This window comes from Salvelinus alpinus, chromosome 31 (genome assembly GCF_045679555.1).
Source record: "Salvelinus alpinus chromosome 31, SLU_Salpinus.1, whole genome shotgun sequence".
Taxonomy (NCBI): Eukaryota; Metazoa; Chordata; class Actinopteri; order Salmoniformes; family Salmonidae; genus Salvelinus; species Salvelinus alpinus.
In genome coordinates, this window is record NC_092116.1 from 26203906 (window position 1) to 26226304 (window position 22399).

General features: G+C 44.8%; 1 protein-coding gene across 5 annotated transcripts in view; it reads right to left on the reverse strand.

The window, feature by feature from the left end:
• Positions 1–22399, reverse strand: part of LOC139561867 (NHS-like protein 2) — a 160955-nt gene that overhangs the window by 27155 nt on the left and 111401 nt on the right. For 3 of the 5 annotated variants that reach the window (XM_071379210.1, XM_071379211.1, XM_071379212.1), the window contains exon 2: positions 8398–8577. In XM_071379210.1, the coding sequence (XP_071235311.1) occupies positions 8398–8577 (180 nt within the window). Of the gene's footprint in view, positions 1–8397; positions 9023–22399 lie in introns of those variants that run through there. The other 2 variants (XR_011672230.1, XM_071379208.1) reach the window with 1 other exon arrangement.

Consider the following 22399-nt stretch of genomic DNA (forward strand, 5'->3'; position numbering starts at 1 on the left):
CGAACACACACACACATGCACGCACGCACGCACGCACACACACACACACACACACACACACATCAGAGTTAGTCAAGTTGCAGAACATCCGTCCCATTAGCTGCTTCTTGAAGTCTGTTCAAAGCAGAAACACCAGTTAGTCACATGCAGTAAATACACACTCCAGAGATACCAGCCAGTTAGCCTGCTGGTAGAGTGGAAGCTTGGAGGAGTGGAGACCCAACACAAAAAAAAACTAAATGTGGCATCCTACCTCTAGTCTGGCTCACTGCATACTCTATCCACCTCCTCTCTCTCCACCTCCTCTCTCTCCACCTCCTTTCTCTTTTTCTCCTGCCTCTCTCTCTTTCTTTCTTGCCCCTTGTTGCTCTCTCTCTCTCTCTCTCCCCCTGCTTCTCTCTCTCTTTCTCTCCTCATGTTTCCCACTCTCCTCAGGACTCCCCCTCAGGCCATTGTAAACATACTGATTACCATTCCACAACCCCCCCCAAAACTCCCAAAACACCCCCACTAGCCATTATTTTGCCCCAAAACACACTCCTCCACTCCCCTAACCCCACCCCCTCTCCACTCATCCCTGCAACCCCATACTCCCCCCCCACACACACACACGTAAACACACACACACACACACACACACACACACACACACACACACACACACACACACGCGCAAACACACACATGCAAACACACACATGCAAACACACAACCCACCCCAAGCCCTGGCCTGCCCCCAAACTCTTTTTTGGGGAGGGAGGGTGGTTTGAAGGGGGTAAAGGGTTTGGGAGGGGGTTGCAAGTGAACTTGCTTTCTGGGACAATACGGATGCCTTCCTCCCAGTGTAGGGTTGCCTAGCAATTCCAGTATCCCGGAGACAATGGAACAGCCCTTTAATCAACAATGGCCTGGAGTGAATCCCCTGACCAGAGAAGAGGGGCAGACCTGGCAACTGATTCTAGTTTGAACAATAATGACCTTCTTACTGGGAGCCTGTGGTTGCCAGGTCTGGTTCTAGTCTGGCTAAAGAAAACAAATCTGGCATCTTGATCACCTAACTTTACTTCTTAATTTAACCTTTTTTTATTTATTACGAGGACAAGAGACAGTAACAGCAAATGTAACATCCTCAGTTAGCACTCTTTAAGGGGAAGTTCAACATGTGGTACTGGTTGTAGTCAGGTACCTTACAAAGCTACCTTACTAGTATCCTTTATGGTGAATGTGGAATGAATGAGAGTACCAGCAGCAACTTCTTTATGACTTTGTTGATTACATTTCCACACATGTTGTGTTGCATTTGCTGCACTGTAATGAAATCTACACTGAGTGCCAGTCCGTATATGCAATCATGTAAACTCCTTGTCATGACAAAAAAATTTTTTGGCTTTTGACAATTGACCAATTTAATTGAGTTAGAAAGAGCACAAACATATCTGGGACCAGGCTAGATAAAATCTGCTTTGTGGTGCAATTTTTTTGTTGTTGAAAACTTAAATCTATGCCAGTGCTTCTGTTTAATGTATTAGTCTAACTATCGGAAGCAGCAGACCTGACACACACACACACACACACACACACACACACACACACACACACACACACACACACACACACACACACACACACACACACACACACACACACACACACACACACACACACACACACACACACACACACACACACACACACACACACACACACACCCACACACACACACACACACACACACACACACACACACACACACACGCACACACACAGTCTCTCAGACTGTAGCTAACGTCAACAGACAGATGTTCCGCTATAAAACAGACAGTGAAACGTTCAGTCTATTCAACACAACGGTACGAGTCCTGGTTCTCATCCAAAGCTGCTCTTAATGTGAGGTACAGACAGATACTGTACTTCCCTGTGAATGTAGGAATATGCATCACGGTATAGAAATAGAACAACAAGAGAGGTTCTGCCATTCTATGGTGGCATTGCAAGGAGCACAGACGACTATATGGTGAGGGATAACAGTTAAATGAAATCTGCAATGTGCAGAAGTGATGAAAGAACAACAACAAATTCACAAGTAAAACACCAGGTCTCTTATGAAAAATACGTTTCTCTCTATGAGATTTTTGACTGTAAATAATGCAAATATGAAGGAAAGGGAGTTTGTTGGACTCAAGGATAACATCAGCTCTCTCCCTAGACATGACTGAGCATCCCAACACTGTCTCTTTGCCTATACAGTGCACTACTTTTTGACCAGGAGCCACAGGGCTCTGGTCGTAAGTAGTGCACTACGTAGGCAATAGGGTGCTATTTGGGATACATCCTCTGTCTCACACCTCAGGCTAACGTAGCGTCAGCATTCCCGCGGAAAACGTATTTAATCCTGTTCTAATTAGCATAACCATGCTAACATTTCCCCCATTAAAACATATGAGATTTATAGTAAAATATGCTGACGCTAAAGTTACAGTGCAGTGAGTCAAATGGTACCCTAGTCCCTACGTAGTGCACTGCTTTTGACCAGGGCTCATAGGGTCAAAAGTAGTGCACTATGTGGGGAATTTGGGACGCAGAGCCTGGAGTTGCTATGACCGTATTACTTGCTAGCTACTGTTGGTTCTGCTATAAATACTCAACTGGAATCATTCAACTGAATACACAGAACACACACAGAGAAGAATTAGCCAATTAGCGAGATGTGTGACGCCACTCCAGCTCAAGTCACCAGACAAGAGATAGAGGGAGGAGAGCAGAGAGAGATCCACACAGCTAGTCCATACAGTTACTGTTAGTAGGGTACACCACAGTAGAGGGAAGGATGGAGAGAGGGGCTATTGGGGCTAGCGTGTGTGTGTGTGTGTGTGTGTGTGTGTGTGTGTGTGTGTGTGTGTGTGTGTGTGTGTGTGTGTGTGTGTGTGTGTGTGTGTGTGTGTGTGTGTGTGTGTGTGTGTGTGTGTGTGTGTGTGTGTGTGTGTGTGTGTGTGTGTGTGTAACAGTGGTAAGGGTCTGTGTAACCGTGTTAAAGGAGGTGGATGGTATCAGTCTGGTATACAGTAACACTGTTCACTACTGTTTATTGAACTGCTAAAACAAGCAGGACCACAATGGAAATTAGTCTCTAGACTTTGTGTTTTAATCCTTATTTTTTTAATCAATGTGCTATTGTACACTATTTCCTATGGGCCGTGGTCGAAAGTAGTGCACTATGTGGGGAAAAGGGTGCCATTTGGGACGAAGCACAGACTGAGTTTTGTTCCAGGTCCTGCTCCAATACTTTTGATATGCATCCTTCATTCGTCAAATCAATCAGTGATCTGACATCATACCGGTGACATCATACCGGTGACATCATACCAGTGACATCATGGAGCTGGAGATGGATTCCAATCTGTTAAAGGGCTCCCTTCCTTTCCTCCTTGACCCCTTGCTTCTCGTCTCCTTTCCTGTGTCATTGTCTCCTTACCTCTGTACTTGTCTCCTTTCCTCTGTCCTTGTCAACCCTCCCTTTGAGTAGATAAGTGTCAGTAATATTGCAGCGATATTACAAAATTATAACTGCCAATCATTTTCACCCTGGTCACACAGTAACTCCATCAAATTACACCTGAACTGTCATAACTGTACAAAACAACCCCAGGAAAAGGCTACTCATCAATAGTCAATGTTCAGTCATGAGAACAGAGTAATGAGACAGAGGACGCCTCCCAAATGTCACCTTCTTCCCATATAGCAAACTACTTTTGACCAGGGCCCACTACTTTTGACCAGGGCCCACTACTTTTGACCAGGGCCCACTACTTTTGACCAGGGCCCACTACCTTTGACCAGGGCCCACTACCTTTGACCAGGGCCCACTACTTTTGACCAGGGTCCACTACTTTTGACCAGGGCCCACTATGTTTGACCAGGGCCCACTACCTTTGACCAGGGCCCACTACCTTTGACCAGGGCCCACTACTTTTGACCAGGGCCCACTACTTTTGACCAGGGCCCACTATGTTTGACCAGGGCCCACTACCTTTGACCAGGGCCCGCTACGTTTGAACAGGGCCCACTACGTTTGACCAGGGCCCATACAGTTCCGCATAACCCCCAGGGGCGACAGGTAGACTAGTGGTTAGAGTGTAGGGGTGACAGGTAACCTAGTGGTTAGAGTGTAGGGGCGACAGGTAGCCTAGTGGTTAGAGTGTAGAGGTGACAGGTAGTCTAGCGGTTAGAGTGTAGGGGTGACAGGTAACCTAGTGGTTAGAGTGTAGGGGTGGCAGGTAGCCTGGTGGTTAGAGTGTAGGGGTGACAGGTAGCCTGGTGGTTAGAGTGTAGGGGTGACAGGTAGCCTAGTGGTTAGAGTGTAGGGGTGACAGGTAGCCTGGTGGTTAGAGTGTAGGGGTGACAGGTAACCTAGTGGTTAGAGTGTAGGGGTGGCAGGTAGCCTGGTGGTTAGAGTGTAGGGGTGACAGGTAGCCTGGTGGTTAGAGTGTAGGGGTGACAGGTAGTCTAGTGGTTAGAGTGTAGGGGAGACAGGTAGCCTAGTGGTTAGAGTGTAGGGGTGACAGGTAGCCTGGTGGTTAGAGTGTAGGGGTGACAGGTAGCCTAGTGGTTAGAGTGTAGGGGAGACAGGTAGCCTAATGGTTAGAGTGTAGGGGTGACAGGTAGCCTAGTGGTTAGAGTGTAGGGGAGACAGGTAGCCTAGTGGTTAGAGTGTAGGGGAGACAGGTAGCCTAGTGGTTAGAGTGTAGGGGTGACAGGTAGCCTAGTGGTTAGAGTGTAGGGGCGACAGGTAGCCTAACGCTAACCCCTGACCACTCTCTAATTGAGGACCAAGGCAAAAACACTACTAACCACAACAGGCCTTTCAGCTGCAGGTCAAATAGTCGTATGGTTTAAATAGTTGAAATACTTTGAAGTGAAACTCGAGTTAACTTGTCAAGCTTGACAACCAAACTACTAGACTAGTCCCTAAAGAACCATATCTAACTCTTCATGCCAGGCTACTTAAATCAAACTCACCACAAGAATATGAAAGTATTTCAGATGATGTGTTTGATATGGGGCAGCAGACTTGTATTCTCTAAATACAGTATTATTGGCAGTAATTTAATTTATGAGTTGATATTTATAAATGAAACCTCATTCGATGAAATAACTATTGTAGACGTGCTCTCATCTGGGATAGCAAACACAAAGAAGTGCTTTATGAATACAGGGACTAATGGATGAGGTACAGTCCTGTACAGACCTTGGTGTTAAACCTGGGGTGCTGAGTACTGTGTCTGTGTGTTTCTGTGTGTTTCTGTGTGTTTCTGTGTGTGTGTGGCTTGCCTGGTTGGGGTGCTGAGTACTGTTTCTGTGTGTGTGTGTGTGTGTGTGTGTGTGTGTGTGTGTGTGTGTGTGTGTGTGTGTGTGTGTGTGTGTGTGTGTGTGTGTGTGTGTGTGTGTGTGTGTGTGTGTGTGTGTGTGTGTGTGTGTGTGTGTGTGTGTGGCTTGCATGGTTGGGGTGCTGAGTACTGTGTCTGTGTGTTTCTGTGTGTGTGTGTGTGGCTTGCATGGCTGGGGTGCTGAGTACTGTGTCTGTGTGTTTCTGTGTGTGTGTGTGGCTTGCATGGTTGGGGTGCTGAGTACTGTGTCTGTGTGTTTCTGTGTGTGTGTGTGGCTTGCATGGTTGGGGTGCTGAGTACTGTGTCTGTGTGTTTCTGTGTGTGTGTGGCTTGCCTGGTTGGGGTGCTGAGTACAGTACCCCACTGTTGTATACTGTATTAGAATAATGATATCATCTATGTATTACAGAATGTGTAGATGCTCCTGCAGTTTATTGTGTAAACATGTTTCAACACAAACACTGCCAGAAGCCAGCAGCGGCTGGTATCTTTATTGTTATGAGTTTAACTCTTGCACCTGTAGATTTTGGGGTGTCGTACACTATGTACATTCTCATGGCATACAGGTATTTATCTACTGTACCTATACACACACACACACACACACACACACACACACACACACACACACACACACACACACACACACACACACACACACACACACACACACACACACACACACACACACACACACACACACACACACACACACACACACACACACACTAAGCAATTCAAGTACAGTCAACAACAGAAACAGAAAGAGAAATAGAGAGAGAGCAAGAGAGAAAGAAAGAAAGATAGAGAGACTGAAAGAAAGAGAGAGAGCGAGACAGAGAGAGAGAGAGAGAGAGACCTGGAGAAAGAGAAAAAGAGAGAGACTGAAGAAAGAGAATGAGAGAGAGAGAGACAGAGAGAGAAAGAGAGAGAGAGAGAGACTGAAGAAAGAAAGAAAGAAAGAAAGAAAGAAAGAAAGAAAGAAAGAAAGAAAGAATGAAAGAAAGAAAGAAAGAAAGAGAGAGAGAGAAATAGTGGAAGAGATGGAAGGAAAAAGGTGGGTGATGATGATCATCGGCAGAAAGTAATTAAGTTCATTAATTCATTCATTCATTCATTCATCTGTTCATTGAATAAAGGGGCGAGGAAAGGCTTAACATACCTGCTTCCCAAATAGCACCCTATTCCCTATATAGTGCCCTGTGGTCTGGTCAAAAGTAGTGCACTATGTAGGCAATAGGGTGCCATTTGGGATGCAGAATAATCTGAGATGCCAATCAGGGTTAGTATGCGTCAGAGAGAGAACGAGGGAAAGAGGAAGAGAGAGAGAGGGAAGGAGGAAGAGAGAGGGAGAGAAGAGGGAGAGGAAGTGGGAGAGAGGGAGAGAGGGAGAGAGCGGAGGAAGAGAGACGAAGAGAAGAGGGAGAGGAAGTGGGAGAGAGGGAGAGAGCGGAGGAAGAGAGACGAAGAGAAGAGGGAGAGGAAGTGGGAGAGAGGGAGAGAGGGAAGGAAGAGAGACGGAGAGAAGAGGGAGAGGAAGTGGGAGAGAGGGAGAGAGCGGAGGAAGAGAGACGAAGAGAAGAGGGAGAGGAAGTGGGAGAGAGGGAGAGAGCGGAGGAAGAGAGACGGAGAGAAGAGGGAGAGGAAGTGGGAGAGAGGGAGAGAGCGGAGGAAGAGAGATGGAGAGAAGAGGGAGAGGAAGTGGGAGAGAGGGAGAGAGGGAGAGAGCGGAGGAAGAGAGACGAAGAGAAGAGGGAGAGGAAGTGGGAGAGAGGGAGAGAGGGAGAGAGCGGAGGAAGAGTGACGAAGAGAAGAGGGAGAGGAAGTGGGAGAGAGGGAGAGAGGGAAGGAAGAGAGACGGAGAGAAGAGGGAGAGGAAGTGGGAGAGAGGGAGAGAGCGGAGGAAGAGAGACGGAGAGAAGAGGGAGAGGAAGTGGGAGAGAGGGAGAGAGGGAGAGAGCGGAGGAAGAGAGATGGAGAGAAGAGGGAGAGGAAGTGGGAGAGAGGGAGAGAGGGAGAGAGCGGAGGAAGAGAGACGAAGAGAAGAGGGAGAGGAAGTGGGAGAGAGGGAGAGAGGGAGAGAGCGGAGGAAGAGAGACGAAGAGAAGAGGGAGAGGAAGTGGGAGAGAGGGAGAGAGGGAAGGAAGAGAGACGGAGAGAAGAGGGAGAGGAAGTGGGAGAGAGGGAGAGAGCGGAGGAAGAGAGACGAAGAGAAGAGGGAGAGGAAGTGGGAGAGAGGGAGAGAGCGGAGGAAGAGAGACGAAGAGAAGAGGGAGAGGAAGTGGGAGAGAGGGAGAGAGCGGAGGAAGAGAGACGAAGAGAAGAGGGAGAGGAAGTGGGAGAGAGGGAGAGAGCGGAGGAAGAGAGACGAAGAGAAGAGGGAGAGGAAGTGGGAGAGAGGGAGAGAGCGGAGGAAGAGAGACGAAGAGAAGAGGGAGAGGAAGTGGGAGAGAGGGAGAGAGCGGAGGAAGAGAGACGAAGAGAAGAGGGAGCGAGGGAGAGAGCGGAGGAAGAGAGACGAAGAGAAGAGGGAGAGGAAGTGGGAGAGAGGGAGAGAAGAGGGAGAGGAAGTGGGAGAGAGGGAGAGGAAGTGGGAGAGAGGGATGAAATCAAAAAAACATCAACATCGGTGCACCGGAGGGGAACGAATAAGAGAAAAAGCGCAAGGGAAAATACAAGCACACCCACACAAGTAACAACACACACATACACACACACACACACACACACACACACACACACACACACACACACACACACACACACACACACACACACACACACACACACACACACACACACACACACACACACACACACACACACACACACACACACACACACACACACACACACACAAACACACACACACACACACACAATCGCATAAAAACACGGCAGCTGTAGCACAGAACCCCCCCCCTCCACTCCACTCAAAAACACACACACACTCCAGACACACACTCCAGACACACACTCCCGACACACACACCCCCAGGGTTAGTTACTGTACCTTGCAGCAGACTCTGCAGGTTAAGCTGAGCCTCCTGGTGTAACTCCTGAACACAGTCCGGCCTGCTCCACGAGCCAAACACATTAACACTCTGTTGCCATGGAGACCGGAAGTGGGCCGCCGCCGTCGCCGACGACGACGCTGCGCTACGCTTCGACTCCGCGTCCAAGATGGTAGTGGCTGGAGAGAGGGATGGAGGGAAAGGAGAGGTAGAGAGGAGGTGAGGGAGAGGAGGGGGCGATGGAGAGGGATGGAGGGAAAGGAGAGGTAGAGAGGAGGTAAGGGAGAGGAGGGGGCGATGGAGAGGGATGGATGGATGATAGAGAGGTAGAGAGCGGAGAAGAGAGGTAGAGAGCGAGAGAGAGATGGAGAAAGAGAAGAGATGGCAGAGGGTTGGGAAAGATACAGAGGGAGTGATGCAGACAGAGGGAGGGAGAGAAAAAAGGAGGGAGAGAAAGAGAGAGAGAAATTGCACATTAATACAAATGTATGAAATTTGCATAACTAATACCCAGAGACTTGTGTTACATAATAGCCAGTTGTGAGGGGAGGGACTGTGGTTAGAAAGGGGAGGAGTTTGTGTGTGTGTGTATGCACGTGTGTGTGTGTGTGTGTGTGTGTGTGTGTGTGTGTGTGTGTGTGTGTGTGTGTGTGTGTGTGTGTGTGTGTGTGTGTGTGTGTGTGTGTGTGTGTGTGTTGTCAGGGAGTGAAAGGGAAGGCGCTCCAAAACAGCATAATAATAACAAGAATCATCAGAATCTGAATGAACAGAATGACAACAATCATTCATAAATCCACAACAACCAATCAGAAAAGAGGGAGAGGAATCAGAAGCTTGATGTGTGATCTGCATAGAAACAGAGACAAAGAGAGAGGGAGAGGAAGAGAAGATAGAGAGCGGGAGAGGAAGAGAGAGGAAAAGAGAGAGCGAGCGAGGAAAGAAAGAAAGACAGAAAGGAAGAGGGGCGATAAGGTAGGGTAGCTCCAGGACAGTGAAAACCTCTCATCTCCCATAAGGTTAGCAGAGTCTACTTAATTACCCGCTCAGCAGCAGTTCCTCTACACTGCAATTAATGTGCTCTTCCCCCTCCTCTCCTACCTCCCTCCTCTCTTCCTCCTCTCCTCTTCCCATCCCCTTCCGCCTCCTCTCCTACCTCCCTCCTCTCTTCCTCCTCTCCTCTTCCCATCCCCTTCCCCCTCCTCTCCTCTTCCCATCCCCTTCCCCCTCCTCTCCTCTCCTCTCCTCCTCCTCTCCTCTTCCCATCCCCTTCCCCCTCCTCTCCTCTCTTCCTCCTCTCCTCTTCCCATCCCCTTCCCCCTCCTCTCCTCTCCTCTCTTCCTCCTCTCCTCTTCCCATCCCCTTCCCCCTCCTCTCCTCTCTTCCTCCTCTCCTCTTCCCATCCCCTTCCCCCTCCTCTCCTCTCTTCCTCCTCTCCTCTTCCCATCCCCTTCCCCCTCCTCTCCTACTTCCCTCCTCTCCTCTCCTCTCTCCCTCCTCTCCTTCTGCTGTCCACCTCACCTCTCCTCCTCCTCTCCCCCTCCTCTCTTATCTCTTTCTTACATAACCACAGGGATTTAGAAGAGGGGAGGAAATATGGAGGATTTAGAGAAGAGAAGATAAACAGACCGCTGGCATTATAGGTTGTGTGTGTGTGTGTGTGTGTGTGTGTGTGTGTGTGTGTGTGTGTGTGTGTGTGTGTGTGTGTGTGTGTGTGTGTGTGTGTGTGTGTGTGTGTGTGTGTGTGTGTGTGTGTGTGTGTGTGTGTGTGTGTGTGGACGTGTGTGTGGACGTGTGTGGACGTGTTTAACTATTCTTGTGGGGACCAGAAGTCCCTACAAGAATAGTAAACGAACAAAAAGGTTTAGGGTTAAGGTTAGAATTAGTGTTAGGGTTAGAATTAAGTTAAATATTAAGGTTAGGAGCTAGGGTTAGTTGTAGGGTTAGGATAAAGTTTAGGTATTTGGGTTAGGGTTAGGGTTAGGGTTAAGGTTAGGGTTAGGGTAAGAGTACGGGTTAGGATTAGGGTTAGGTTTAGGGTTAGGGGTTAGGGAAAATAGGATTTTGAATGGGACTGAATTGTATGTCCCCACAAGGTTAGCTGTACAAGACTGTGTGTGTGTATGTGTGTGTGTGTGTGTCAGGGACAGTACAGACAAAGGTCAGGGACAGTACAGACAAAAAACCACCATATTCCTTAAGGGCAGATTTGAGAGGCCAGCAGTCATCTTAACTATGGGCAAAAGTTTCCTCACCCTTACCTCTGCTGAAGCCCTGAGCAGTAGAGTTTACCTTTAAACACTGATCTCAGTCTTTGAGTTCTCTCCCAAATGGTTAAGGCTAGGATGTAGAGAGAGTAAGCTGATCCTAGATCTGAACGTAAAGGTGACTTTTACCCTGATATTCCCTCTTCGCTCAGCCTGTCACCCATTAAATACTGAGAGATGACAAAAATAACTTTGCAGAAAGAGAGAGAGAGAGAGAGAGAGAGAGAGAGAGAGAGAGAGAGAGAGAGAGAGAGAGAGAGAGAGAGAGAGAGAGAGAGAGAGAGAGAGAGAGAGAGAGAGAGAGAGAGAGAGAGAGAGAGAGAGAGAGAGAGAGAGAGAGAGAGAGAGAGAGAGAGAGACAGAGACAGAGAGACCGGAGTTCCAAATTAAGCAGCAGCAGCTGAAAAGATGAGCTCCTAAAAATATTGAAATTTATATGGTTTTTAGAGTAAAGTACATCGAAAAAATGCAAAAGAAAACTGCTAGACTGAATAGGAGACCAAACAAGCAGCAAACAAAGAAGAAAGGATTTTGAAAAAGTAAAATTTTTTCATAAAATTATACCGTTTTCTTAGCTAGCTAAGTTGTTTACCTGTTGCTAGGCAGTTGCTAGGGACTCTCCTGAAAGAAGCTAGCTAGCTAACAAGGAGTGTCTAGTTGACAGAAGAGAAGAAGGGACAAAGTGGGACAAAATAAGGACAGAAGAAAAGGGAAAGGGGACATCAAGGTGAAGCAGTCCTCTAAAGACAGAAAAGACAATAATACAAGAAACAACACTTCTATTGCAACATTGTAGCCAACATCACCAGCGTTGCTATGGAAATTGTTTACCCACCAGACATCCAAACAGAGAAAGCTAAGAAAAGTTTCAAAGGTTTGTTGATGGGACAGAACCATGAATGCCTGTTTGCAGATCTTACCAGTTGCAAAACAAGAGCAAATTTAATTTTTAATACCAAACGAGGGCATATATGGAAAAGGGTTATTTGCAACCATTTCCCTTTCTCAAAAAAGAGAGGCATCAGCCAAGGATGTCAGATCAGCATTTTTGAAGAAGCTGACCCTAGCAACACATATCAAACAGTAAATGTATATAATAATGGAACTGTATTGATACAAGGCAATGATTCAAGCCTCCAGGCTTTTGAGAATAGGTTTACTACCCTAAAAGCAGAAGCTGAAATCATCTCAGAAACTGAGGAAAAAGTAAAGGAGGGAGATGACGGTGAAGAGCAGCCCCCAACGGTCTCTGTGACCCAGCAAGAAGCCCTCAGTGTCCCTCTACCTACCTCACCTGCAGCAGACAGAGCCAAGGACATGCCTACAACACCAAGAACACCTGCTATGCAACGTTTCCACAACACCCTCTCTCTAGTCGAAGCAGAGGTCATAGAACTCAGAGAGAACAAGCTTCAAGAGGAGGACACTGTCCAGAAACTTAAAGAAGAGATGAAACAGTTCAAGGAGGAGAGCAGAGCATCTATTGCTAAACTGGAAAGCAGAATGGACAAACTGAGTCAGACAAATTATGACCTCAGAGACCATCTGAGCACAACAAGAAAGGAGCTAGAACAAAGAGAGAGATACATTGACCTCCTCAACCAGCAGCGAGTCATTATGTCCTCTGCATCTGGAGAACATGTACACCAGCTTGGCACAACACAAGCAGAACCCGAGACCAGCATGGCCTCCACCACACAGCCTGATGACACTGCACCAGCCTACCAGTCTGCTCCAGCCCAGGTCAGCCAACCAGCCTCTCAGTCTGCTCCAACACAGTGTGCTCCAGCCCAGGTCAGAATACCAGTCTCCCAGTGTGCTCCAGCCCAGGTCAGAATACCAGTCTCCCAGTCTGCTCCAGCACAGGTCAGAATACCAGTCTCCCAGTCTGCTCCAGCACAGGTCAGAATACCAGTCTCCCAGTCTGCTCCAACACAGTGTGCTCCAGCCCAGGTCAGAATACCAGCCTCTCAGTCTGCTCCAGCCCAGGTCAGCCAACCAGCCTCTCAGTCTGCTCCAACACAGTGTGCTCCAGCCCAGGTCAGAATACCAGCCTCCCAGTCTGCTCCAGCCCAGGTCAGAATACCAGTCTCCCAGTCTGCTCCAGCCAGACAGTCACCCACAACTGCAATCCTTATTGATTCAAATGGGAAGTTCTTAGTACAGGAAAGATTATTCCCTAGACACCAGGTGTATAAGTTCTGGTGTCCTACAACTGACAGTGCAATGCAGCTACTCAGTCAGACCAGGATTGACACCCTCGACAACATCATCATCCACACTGGCACAAACGACCTTCATGCCAAAGGTGAAGATGTATCTGGGGCAGTGAGAAGAGTGGCAGAACGGGCACAGGCTGTGTTCCCAACAACCAATATAGTTGTGTCCACCCTCCTACCAAGAAAAGACTTCCCAGGACAGTTGATCGACAAAATAAATCAACAGATCACTGTGGACTGTGCCTCACTACTCAACGTCAGAACGGCTCACCACCCCACTCTGACATGTCAACACTTATACGATAATGTACATCTTGATCAGGACAGTGTCAGAACCTTTGCCAAGGACCTAAAAGATGCAACACTTGGCAGGGACCCACACACCCATCACCCCAGCAACAGAGGTCCCCCGCCCCACCTTCTGAAACAACAGTACCTCCACCATCCCCAGGAGAAAAGAGCCAGACACGGCTTATTACAGCACAGCTCTACTAGACCAGGCCCAACACAACACAGATTTACGAGACCAGGGCCTTCACAACACAGCTCTACTAGACCAGGCCCATCACAACACAGATTTACGAGACCAGACCCGCATCAGGACAACACGACTAGACAAGGCCCAACACAACACAGCTCTACTAGACCAGGCCCATCACAACACAGCTCTACTAGACCAGGCCCAACACAACACAGATTTACGAGACCAGACCCGCCTCAGGACAGCACGACTAGACCCGGCCCATCACAACACAGCTCTACTAGACCAGGGCCTTCACAACACAGCTCTACTAGACCAGGCCCATCACAACATAGCTCTACTGGACCAGGCCCATCACAACACAGCTCTACTAGACCAGGCCCATCAGAACACAGCTCTACTGGACCAGGCCCATCACAACACAGCTCTACTGGACCTGGCCCGTCACAACACATCTCTACTGGACCTGGCCCATCACAACACAGCTCTGACCACTACTCCAGGGTCGGACAGAACACTGTCCTTCAGAGAAGTACACCACATGATGAAGTCCACACCATGTATCATTCAGATCATCAGCCTACATATGCTGAGGTAACCTCTGGCAAAAGACACCTAGAACAATCAGAGATAGGAGAGGTGCGCCAACTACTGCAACTAATATGCAGACTACTGAGCTAGACAGACCCTTTAATTCACGGGCACACACACACACAGGGTTGCAGATTGCATTGTACTTATTTTTTGTGCAGTGTTATTCCATTCTTATTAATTTGTTTACAACTATTCTTAATTTTATTGGCACCAGTATAATAATAATATTTATATATAATGGTGTGTGTATGTATGTATGTATGTATGTATGTATGTATGTATGTATGTATGTGTGTGTGTGTGTGTGTGTGTGTGTGTGTGTGTGTGTGTGTGTGTGTGTGTGTGTGTGTGTGTGTGTGTGTATGTATGTATGTGTGTATATGTATATATATATGTATGTATGTGTATATATATATATATATATATTATTTTGTATTGTTTTCAATGTACTTTACTCAAACCAGTGAATATCACTTATTATAAATGAGATCATTAACTATCAGCTCTTGGAATATCCAGGGACTTTACTCTTCACATTTTGGTTATAAAACAACAAATCCAGAATTGATTAAAAACATCAAAGGACAGGACATCATAATCCTACTGGAAACATGGTGTCGTGGAGACATAGATACTCAGTGTCCCTCAGGCTATAGGGAAAGTTTACTACCATCAATCAAACATAAAAATGTTAAACGGGGCCGAGACTCAGGTGGAATCATTATTTGGCATAAGCAGGACTTGGCACTGAACGAAATTAAAAAAGGTACCAGTCACATTTGGCTAAAACTTAACAAAGGTACAATCTATTGTGACAATGATGTGTACATATGTGCAGCTTATGCTCCTCCTTCAGATTCACCATATTATGATGATCAGTTTTTTGACAATCTCCATACAGAAATCATTACATTTCAGGCAGAGGGTAAAGTGCTTCTTTGTGGAGATTTCAATGCAAGAACAGGTTCTGAGCCTGACTACACTGATGCGGGAGGTAACCACCACATATTTGGTCACCCCTCCTTGTACAGCAGCCCTATTATAAATAATAGAAACAGTCCTGACCAAATACTGAACAAAAATGGGAAGGAGTTAGTGCATCTCTGTCGAGCCTTAGGCCTGTACATGCTTAATGGTAGAATCAGAGGGGACTCTTTAGGTCAGTTTACTTACTGCTCAGCTCTTGGGACAAGTGTAGTCGATTATGCCATCACGGACATTGACCCCTCCTCCATTAGTGCATTCACTGTCAGACCACAGACACCATTGTCAGATCACAGTCAGATCAACGTGTTTTTGAAGAAATTAACCGGCAATATTCATTCAAAAAAACTGCCCAATAAACTCTTCAACATAAACCAATCATACAGATGGGCTCCAAACAGTGCAGAGGGATTCATTGAAACATTGAACTCAAAAGAAATGATGAACTCTATACAGTTTTTCAATAACTCACAATACCAAAACAATAAAGATGGTGTCAATTCGGCTACTCTAAACATCAACTGCATATTCCAAAAAGCAGCATCGAAAGCAAATTTGAGAAAACCAAAGAAATGCAACATCAGAAACAAAAAACAAAATGTTTCTGACAAATGGTTTGATAATGAATGTAAAACAATTAGAAAACACCTAAGACAAATGTCAAACAAAAAACATAAGCAGCAAAACAACCCAGAGCTACGATATGAATACTTTGAAACTCTGAAACAGTATAAACATACACTGAAACGCAAGAAACGGAATTATACCAACAAGACACTTGATGAAATTGAAAACGCAATTGACCAAAATCAGTTCTGGGACATGTGGAACAGATTAAGCACAACAAAGCCACAAGAATTAGCCATACAAGATGTAGGAATTTGGAAAACTTATTTTGATAATCTATACAAAAACATCCCACAAAAAGACTTAAAACAGAACCAATTAGAAATTAAAGAAAAATTGAAAATCCTTGAATCAGTCATTAAAAATAACCAAAATCCATTAGATTACCCAATAACCCAACAAGAACTAAATGAAAAGCTCAAATCTATTAAATCAAAGAAGGCTTGTGGTCTAGACAACATCAGAAATGAAATGCTGAAAAACAGCACACCTGAGTTGCAAAATGCTGTGCTTAAGTTGTTCAACATGGTTTTAACTTCTGGCTGCTTCCCTGATGTCTGGAACCAGGGGCTCATCTCCCCTATCCACAAAAGTGGAGACAAATCAGACCCCAATAATTACAGGGGAATTTGTGTAAACAGTAACTTGGGAAAGGTTTTCTGTAGCATTTTGAATTCAAGAATCCAAACCTTTCTTCAAGAAAAAAATGTAATAACTAAATGTCAAATTGGCTTTCTCCCTAACCATCGCACTACTGACCATATATACACCTTACACACACTAATTAATAAACACGTCCACCAAAAAAAAGAGGGCAAAATCTTTGCTTGCTTTATTGACTTTAAAAAAGCATTTGATTCTATTTGGCACGAAGGGCTATTCTACAAAATTCTACAAAGTGGGCTTGGTGGTAAGGTGTATGACTTAATAAAATGTATGTACACAGAAAATAAGTGTGCAATAAAAATCAAAAACCAAAGAACATAATTCTTTTCACAATGTCGAGGTGTGAGACAAGGCTGTAGTTTGAGTCCAAATCTTTTCAACATTTATATCAATGAATTAGCAGACATGTTGGACCATTCTCCAGCCCCAGGACTCACACTATTTGACACAGAGGTGAAATACCTGCTATATGCTGATGACTTGGTACTTCTATCACCAACCAAAGAAGGTCTTCAACAGAACATTAATATTCTAGAGCAATATTGCCATAATTGGGCCCTGGCAGTAAATTTCCCAAAAACTAAAATCATGATTTTCCAAAAACAAAACAGATGTCAGAAACACAAATATAAATTCACCCTGAACAACACCATAATTGAACACACAAAAAATTACACCTACCTTGGTCTGACCATATCTGCATTGGGAAACTTTAATATGGCAGTGAATGCACTCAAAGAAAAAGCCCGCAGAGCATTGTATGCAATAAAAATGAAATTATTCAAAATCAACATCCCAATTAGAATTTGGACCAAAATATTTGACAGTGTAATCCTACCAATAGCTCTTTACGGAAGTGAGGTTTGGGGGCCACTCAATAAACTGGACTTTAAAATGTGGGACAAACATCCAATTGAAACCCTACATGCAGAATTCTGTCGGAAAATCCTACAAGTCCAGAGAAATACACCAACTAATGCATGTAGGGCAGAATTGGGCCGCTTTCCAGTAATAATGAAAATACAGAAAAGATCATTAAAATTTTTGCTACATCTAAATTCAAGTCCAAATTCGAGTCTGCAATTTAAAGCACTTCAAACCCAAGAACTGAGCCCAGAAACGAGCCCTCTCAGTCAGCTGGTGTTGGACCTAACCAACCAAGCTGACACCGGCACTGCTTCAAAAGAAAGAATTCCAATAAACAAAATCATGAACCAATCAAAGGACTCATATTTACAACATTGGAAAAACGAAACAAAATCCCAAAGCCGACTAAATTGCTATCTGACCCTAAACAGAGAATATGAATTGGCTGAATATCTCTACTCTGTCAGAGATTCGAAGCAGAGACAGATCCTTACCAAGTACAGGCTGAGTGACCACCGATTGGCAATAGAAACCGGCAGACATAAAAAGACATGGCTACCCAAAGAGGAGCGTGTATGTGGTCACTGCACGACAGGGGAGGTAGAAACAGAGATGCACTTTCTCCTTTACTGTGATAAATATTCCTCACCAAGAGATTCATTATTCACAGAAATGACTACATTTATTCCAAATTTTAACTTATTAAACCCAGAGGAAAAACTAAAAATACTCATGGGCGAAGGAGCAATGGCTCCTCTTGCAGCCAAATATGTATTTGCCTGCCATAGCCTGAGGGACACTGAATAATAACATCTGCATAGTAAGCAGTAACTTACTTATTATGACTGTTATTGTTATTACTGTTATTGTTATTAGTATTATTATTGTTGTTTATCATTCCAAATAGTAATGGTATGGGTGGTAATGGTAATGATAGCAGTTTAATGATAGTGGTGGTGGTAGTGGTGCATTACACCATACATTACATTCGACTATTGACTGTTACCATTTTATTGTTACTATTTTTTATATTTAATTTTGTATTATTATTTACTGCCATTCTATATTATTATTTGTCATTGTTTTAATTGTATTACAATGTATATTGTATACATTGTTGCTTTGGCAATATTGACACAATGTTTTTCATGCCAATAAAGCAGCTTGAATTTGAATTTGAATTTGAGAGAGACAGAGAGAGAGAGAGAGAGAGAGAGAGAGAGAGAGAGAGAGAGAGAGAGAGAGAGAGAGAGACAGCGAGAGAGACAGCGAGAGAGAGAGAGAGACAGAGACAGAGACAGAGAGAGAGAGAGAGAGAGAGAGAGAGAGAGAGAGAGAGAGAGAGAGAGAGAGAGAGAGAGAGAGAGAGAGAGAGAGAGAGAGAGAGAGAGACTCTTAAAGAAGAAGTTACAGGTCTGTGAGAGCCAGAAATCTTGCTTGTTTGTAGGTGACCAAATACTTATTTTCCACCATCATTTGCAAATAAATTCATTAAAAATCCTACAATGTGATTTTCTGTATTTATTTTTCTCATTTTGTCTGTCATAGTTGAAGTGTACCTATGATGAAAATTACAGGCCTCTCTCATCTTTTTAAGTGGGAGAACTTGCACAATTGGTGGCTGACTAAATACTTTTCCCCCCCACTGTATATATAAATGTACCAATACATTAATATGAGATCTGGGCTCTGGTCAAAAGTAGTGCACTATATAGGGAATAGAGTGCCATTTGGACAAGGCCTAACTCTAACCAAACACTATAGCATGAGGTTATATTGATGATGTGTTGAATTTACATGTTACATTTTCAGGACACTAACATTCCATTCCAGCTAACCAATGGATTTACAGCGTTTTGCAACTAAACTAGTTGAAGGTACCCAGAAGCATTCTGATGGGGAAAAAAACACAAATGTGGAAAAATTTGTGGATGTAGCATTTTGGAAATAAACTTCACACAAACACATTTGTCGTGAGCCATTTCTTTTTTAGTTTGGTTCTTTTCTGTCCCTTGATGACTCATTTGTACCCCACGAGTGTTGGAGCGGGATGTGGGTTACGGGTTGAGAGCACATTTAGGGGAGAGTGGTAGGGAGGGAGGAGAGAAAGTGAGAGAGAGACTTTAATTCTGAGACTACAGTCGTGGCCAAACATGTTGAGAATGACACAAATATACATTTTCACAAAGTCTGCTGCCTCAGTTTGTATGATGGCAATTTGCATATACTCCAGAATGTTATGAAGAATGATCAGATGAATTGCAATTAATTCCAAAGTCCCTCTTTGCCATGCAAATGAACTGAATCCACAAAAAACCTTTCCACTGCATTTCAGCCCTGCCACAAAAGGACCAGCTGACATCATGTCAGTGGTTCTCTCGTTAACACAGGTGTGAGTGTTGACGAGGACAAGGCTGGAGATCACTCTGTCATGCTGATTGAGTTTGAATAACTATGTAAAATACTATACAACAGGACAAAAAAAAGGTGCTGAAATGAAGATACTGAGAGTGTTACTAATGTATCTGGGTGAGCCAAAGCAGCCATTTTATGCCAGAGAGTTTTGAGTGCTGTGAGTATGGCTCTAAAATAAAATTCCATTCATATGGGTTTATTGGCATTGGAAACACATGTCACATTACAACACATGTTACATTACAACACGTTACATTACACCACATTATACATTACACCACATTATACATTACAACACATGTTACATTACAACACATTATACATTACACCACATTATACATTACAACACATGTTACATTACAACACATGTTACATTACAACACATGTTACATTACAACACATTATTACATTACAACACATTATTACATTACAACACATGTTACATTACAACACATGTTACATTATTACACATGTTACATTACAACACATTATTACATTACAACACATTATTACATTACAACACATGTTACATTACAACACGTTACATTATTACATTACAACACATGTTACATTACAACACGTTACATTATTACATTACAACACATGTTACATTACAACACGTTACATTATTACATTACACCACATGTTACATTATTACACATGTTACATTACAACACATGTTACATTACAACACGTTACATTATTACATTACAACACATTATTACATTACAACACATGTTACATTACAACACGTTACATTATTACATTACACCACATGTTACATTACAACACATGTTACATTATTACATTACAACACATTATTACATTACAACACATGTTACATTACAACACGTTACATTATTACATTACAACACATGTTACATTACAACACGTTACATTACACCACATGTTACATTACAACACATGTTACATTATTACATTACAACACATTATTACATTACACCACATGTTACATTACAACACATTATTACATTACAACACATTATTACATTACAACACATGTTACATTACAACACATTATTACATTACAACACATTATTACATTACAACACATGTTACATTACAACACATGTTACATTATTACATTACACCACATATTACATTACACCACATATTACATTACACCACATATTACATTACACCACATATTACATTACACCACATATTACATTACACCACATGTTACATTACAACACATGTTACATTACAACCCTCCCTCCCTCCCCCCCTCCCTCCCCCCCTCCATCCCTCGCTCCCTCCCTCCCTCCCTCCCTCCCTCCCTCCCTCTCTTTCTCCCTCCCTCTCTGTCTCCCTCCCTCCCTCTCCCTCAAGGTAGACACACACACACACACACACAGAGAGACTGTGAAAATGGCAGCAAAGCGTGTGTTTCTCCGCCACAGCCTGAGAGAGGCCAGACAGTCATGCCAAAGACAATTATACTAAAAGTAATCTATGGTGACAGGATGCCTAATTCTGTCTCTCTCCTCTCTCTCTGTCTCTTTCCTGCTCTCTCTATCTCTGTCTCTCTCCTCTCCATCTCTCTGTCTCTCTCTGACTCTCTCCTCTCTCTCTCTCTCTTTCATCCTCTCTCCATCTCTCTCTCTCTCTTTCCTCCTCTCTCCATCACTCTGTCTCTCTCCTCTCTCTCTCTCTCTCTCTCTCTCTCTCTCTCTCTCTCTCTCTCTCTCTTTCCTCCTCTCTCCATCTCTCTGTCTCTCTTCTCTCTCTCTCTCTCTGTCTCTCTCCTCTCTGTCTCTTTCCTGCTCTCTCCATCTCTCTGTCTCTCTCCTCTCTGTCTCTTTCCTGCTCTCTCCATCTCTCTGTCTCTCTCCTCTCTGTCTCTTTCCTGCTCTCTCCATCTCTCTGTCTCTCTCCTCTCTCTCTCTTTGTCTCTCTCCTCTCTTTCCTCTCTCTCCCTGTCTATATCATTCATCCTCTTAATCTCTTGTGTGTGTTTGTGTGCTTGCACGTATAACTGTGTGTGTGTGTGTGTGTGTGTGTGTGTGTGTGTGTGTGTGTGTGTGTGTGTGTGTGTGTGTGTGTGTGTGTGTGTGTGTGTGTGTGTGTGTGTGTGTGTGTGTGTGTGTGTGTGTGTGTGTGTGTGTGTGTGCATGCATGCGCATGTGAATGTGTATGCTGGTTTTGTGTGTGATTGTAATGGAACTGTCAGGCGTGTACATATGTGTTTTGCTTACACACAGATCTCAGTGTTCAGCTCATTAGCACAGCAAAGGAATGCCACTTCAAATGAAAAGGCCTGGATAGACGGACCGTGGTGACTGGATAGACGGACCGTGGTGACTGGATAGACGGACCGTGGTGACTGGATAGACAGACCGTGGTGACTGGATAGACGGACCGTGGTGACTGGATAGATGGACCGTGGTGACTGGATAGATGGACTGTGGTGACTGGATAGACGGACCGTGGTGACTGGATAGACGGACCGTGGTGACTGGATAGATGGACCGTGGTGACTTTATAGACGGACCGCGGTGACTGGATAGACGGACCGTGGTGACTGGATAGACGGACCGTGGTGACTGGATAGACGGACCGTGGTGACTGGATAGATGGACCGTGGTGACTGGATAGACGGACCGTGGTGACAGACCGTGGTGACTGGATAGATGGACCGTGGTGACTGGATAGATGGACTGTGGTGACTGGATAGACGGACCGTGGTGACTGGATAGACGGACCGTGGTGACTGGATAGATGGACCGTGGTGACTTTATAGACGGACCGCGGTGACTGGATAGACGGACCGTGGTGACTGGATAGACGGACCGTGGTGACTGGATAGACGGACCGTGGTGACTGGATAGACGGACCGTGGTGACTGGATAGACGGACCGTG